Source organism: Sinocyclocheilus grahami, unplaced genomic scaffold, assembly GCF_001515645.1.
Source record: "Sinocyclocheilus grahami isolate Dianchi unplaced genomic scaffold, SAMN03320097.WGS_v1.1 scaffold1247.1, whole genome shotgun sequence".
NCBI lineage: Eukaryota > Metazoa > Chordata > Actinopteri > Cypriniformes > Cyprinidae > Sinocyclocheilus > Sinocyclocheilus grahami.
Window position 1 is genome coordinate 132,844 of NW_015506426.1, and position 2,221 is coordinate 135,064.

General features: G+C 47.1%; 1 protein-coding gene across 1 annotated transcript in view; it reads left to right on the forward strand.

Moving 5' to 3' along the window:
• Positions 1-2,221, forward strand: part of LOC107568467 (PCTP-like protein) — an 11,072-nt gene that overhangs the window by 5,439 nt on the left and 3,412 nt on the right. Inside the window, exons 2-4 of the mRNA XM_016254438.1 lie at positions 1,061-1,208; positions 1,337-1,440; positions 1,931-2,048. Coding sequence (XP_016109924.1) covers positions 1,061-1,208; positions 1,337-1,440; positions 1,931-2,048 — 370 coding nt within the window. The remainder of the gene's footprint in view (positions 1-1,060; positions 1,209-1,336; positions 1,441-1,930; positions 2,049-2,221) is intronic.

Consider the following 2,221-nt stretch of genomic DNA (forward strand, 5'->3'; position numbering starts at 1 on the left):
ACACACGCACTCACTCACTCACTCACTCACACACACAAACGCACTCACTCATGCATGCACGCACGCACACACACGCACTCACACTCACACTAACACACACACTCACACATAAACACTCACACACTCACACACACACACACACACTCACAACTAAAGTGGCTCGAATTTCATCCGAGACTGCTTGTCTCCTTGCCCTTCTTCTCCCTCCTCTTCCTACTCCTCCTTCACCACGTCTTCCTCCTCTCCCTCCTCCTCCTCCTTCCTCCTCCTCCTCTCCCTCCTCCTCCTTGTCCTTCACCACGTCCTCCTCCTCTCCCTCCTCCTCCTCCTCCTCCCCCCCCTCCTCCTCTTCCACAGCTGAGACTGCTGCGGCTGCTGGGAGCGTAGCTGCTCGTGGTGCTGTTGGTCGGGCCTCCTTGTCCTTCACCATGTCCTCCTCTCCCTCCTCCTCCTCTTCCTCCTCCTCCTGCTCTCCCCCTCCTCTTCCTCCTCTCCCTCCTCCCTCCTCCTCCTCTCCCTCCTCCTCCTCTTCCTCTCCCTCCTCCTTCACCACGTCCTCTTCCTCTCTCTCCTCCACCTCTTCCTCTTCCTCTTCGACCTATTCCTTAATTTCTCTGTGGATTCATTGTTCCAAAAGCTCAGTGAACTGATTCGGGCCCTTTTATCTATTTATTGAAGGATCTGATTGATGTGTGTTCAATTTTGACTCTTAGTGTTTCCACCTGGGTAATTGTTTGCGAATTGAGCTCAAGCTGTGCTGACTTGAGTGAACAGTATTGAATGCTAGTGCTTTCTAAATGACCACAGGGTGTAAGCACTGAGAAATGTTGGGATTTGTGTGTAGAGTTTTGCAGTAACAGTTCACCAAATCTGACTAATGTGTTAAAGCAGGGGAATAGTGTTTATAGTTCAGCAAAATGGGTGTGCTTTTTGAAAAAATGGCGTTATGGTTTTGAAATTTTAGTTCAAAAGCCTGGTTATAGTGTTTTAGCAATCGAGAAAAACGGTAACGATAACGACACTGCTTCTGGGTAATGTAGTTCTTCTGCTCTCTCCTCAGTGTCGGATGCTGTGTAAGGACATCCCAGCTGAGACCATGTATGACGTGCTCCATGACATCGAGTATCGGCGGAAATGGGACGAGAATGTCATCGAGACGTTTGACATCGGCAAACTGACGGTCAACGCAGATGTGGGCTATTACTCCTGTAAGTTCTGCCACTGTGCAGAGTTAGGCTTTAAAATCAAAATATGCAATTTACTTTGTTTATGATTGAACATCGGCTGACTGACGGTTTCATGAGGTGTCGCTCATGCTAAGCGTTCATGCTTTTAGGGAAGTGTCCTAAACCGCTGAAGAACCGTGATGTCATCACCCTGCGCTCCTGGCTGCCGATGGGCAACGATTACATCATCATGAACTACTCCGTCAAACACGCTGTGAGTGCTGCTGTGTTAGCTTAGTCTCGTTGATATACTGTTATAGGTTATGTTAATAGTTTGAATTCGATTTCATTTTTGATATATTCTCTTTTTTTTAATATATCTTTAATTTTTATTTAGTTTTAGTCAAAAAGCTAATTATTCTTATGCTTCCGGGCGCGTGGATCAGTGGGATTGGACTTGATTCACACGTGCTTCAGACATAAAAAAATATTAAATATTGTATTTGTTTACAATTCTATGTAAACATTAACTGACATCAGAGAACTGTGATCATGCATTGATTCTTCTGTACGATCAGCGTTCAGCAGTGACGTGTGTTTGTGTGAGCATCAGGACAGTAATGATTCTGCTGCTAACGATCTTCTGATCATTACTAACGATGTGATGGTGGTCTGTGTTCACTGTAACAGCTGGTGATCCTGTACAGATGTGTGCGTGCGTGTGTGTGTGTGTGTGTGTGTGATCTTGATTGATTGTGTTTCAGAAATATCCTCCTAAGAAGGATCTGGTGCGAGCTGTTTCCATCCAGACGGGATACCTGATCCAACGCACCGGCCCCATCAGCTGCACCTTAACATACCTGGCACAGGTGGACCTGAGAGGTGACACACACTCACTCACTCACTCACTCACACACACACACACTCACTCACTCACTCCCTCCCTCCCTCACACACACTCACTCACACACTCACTCCCTCACTCACTCCCTCACTCACTCACTCACTCACTCCCTCCCTCCCTCACTCACTCACTCACTCACTCACTCACTCAC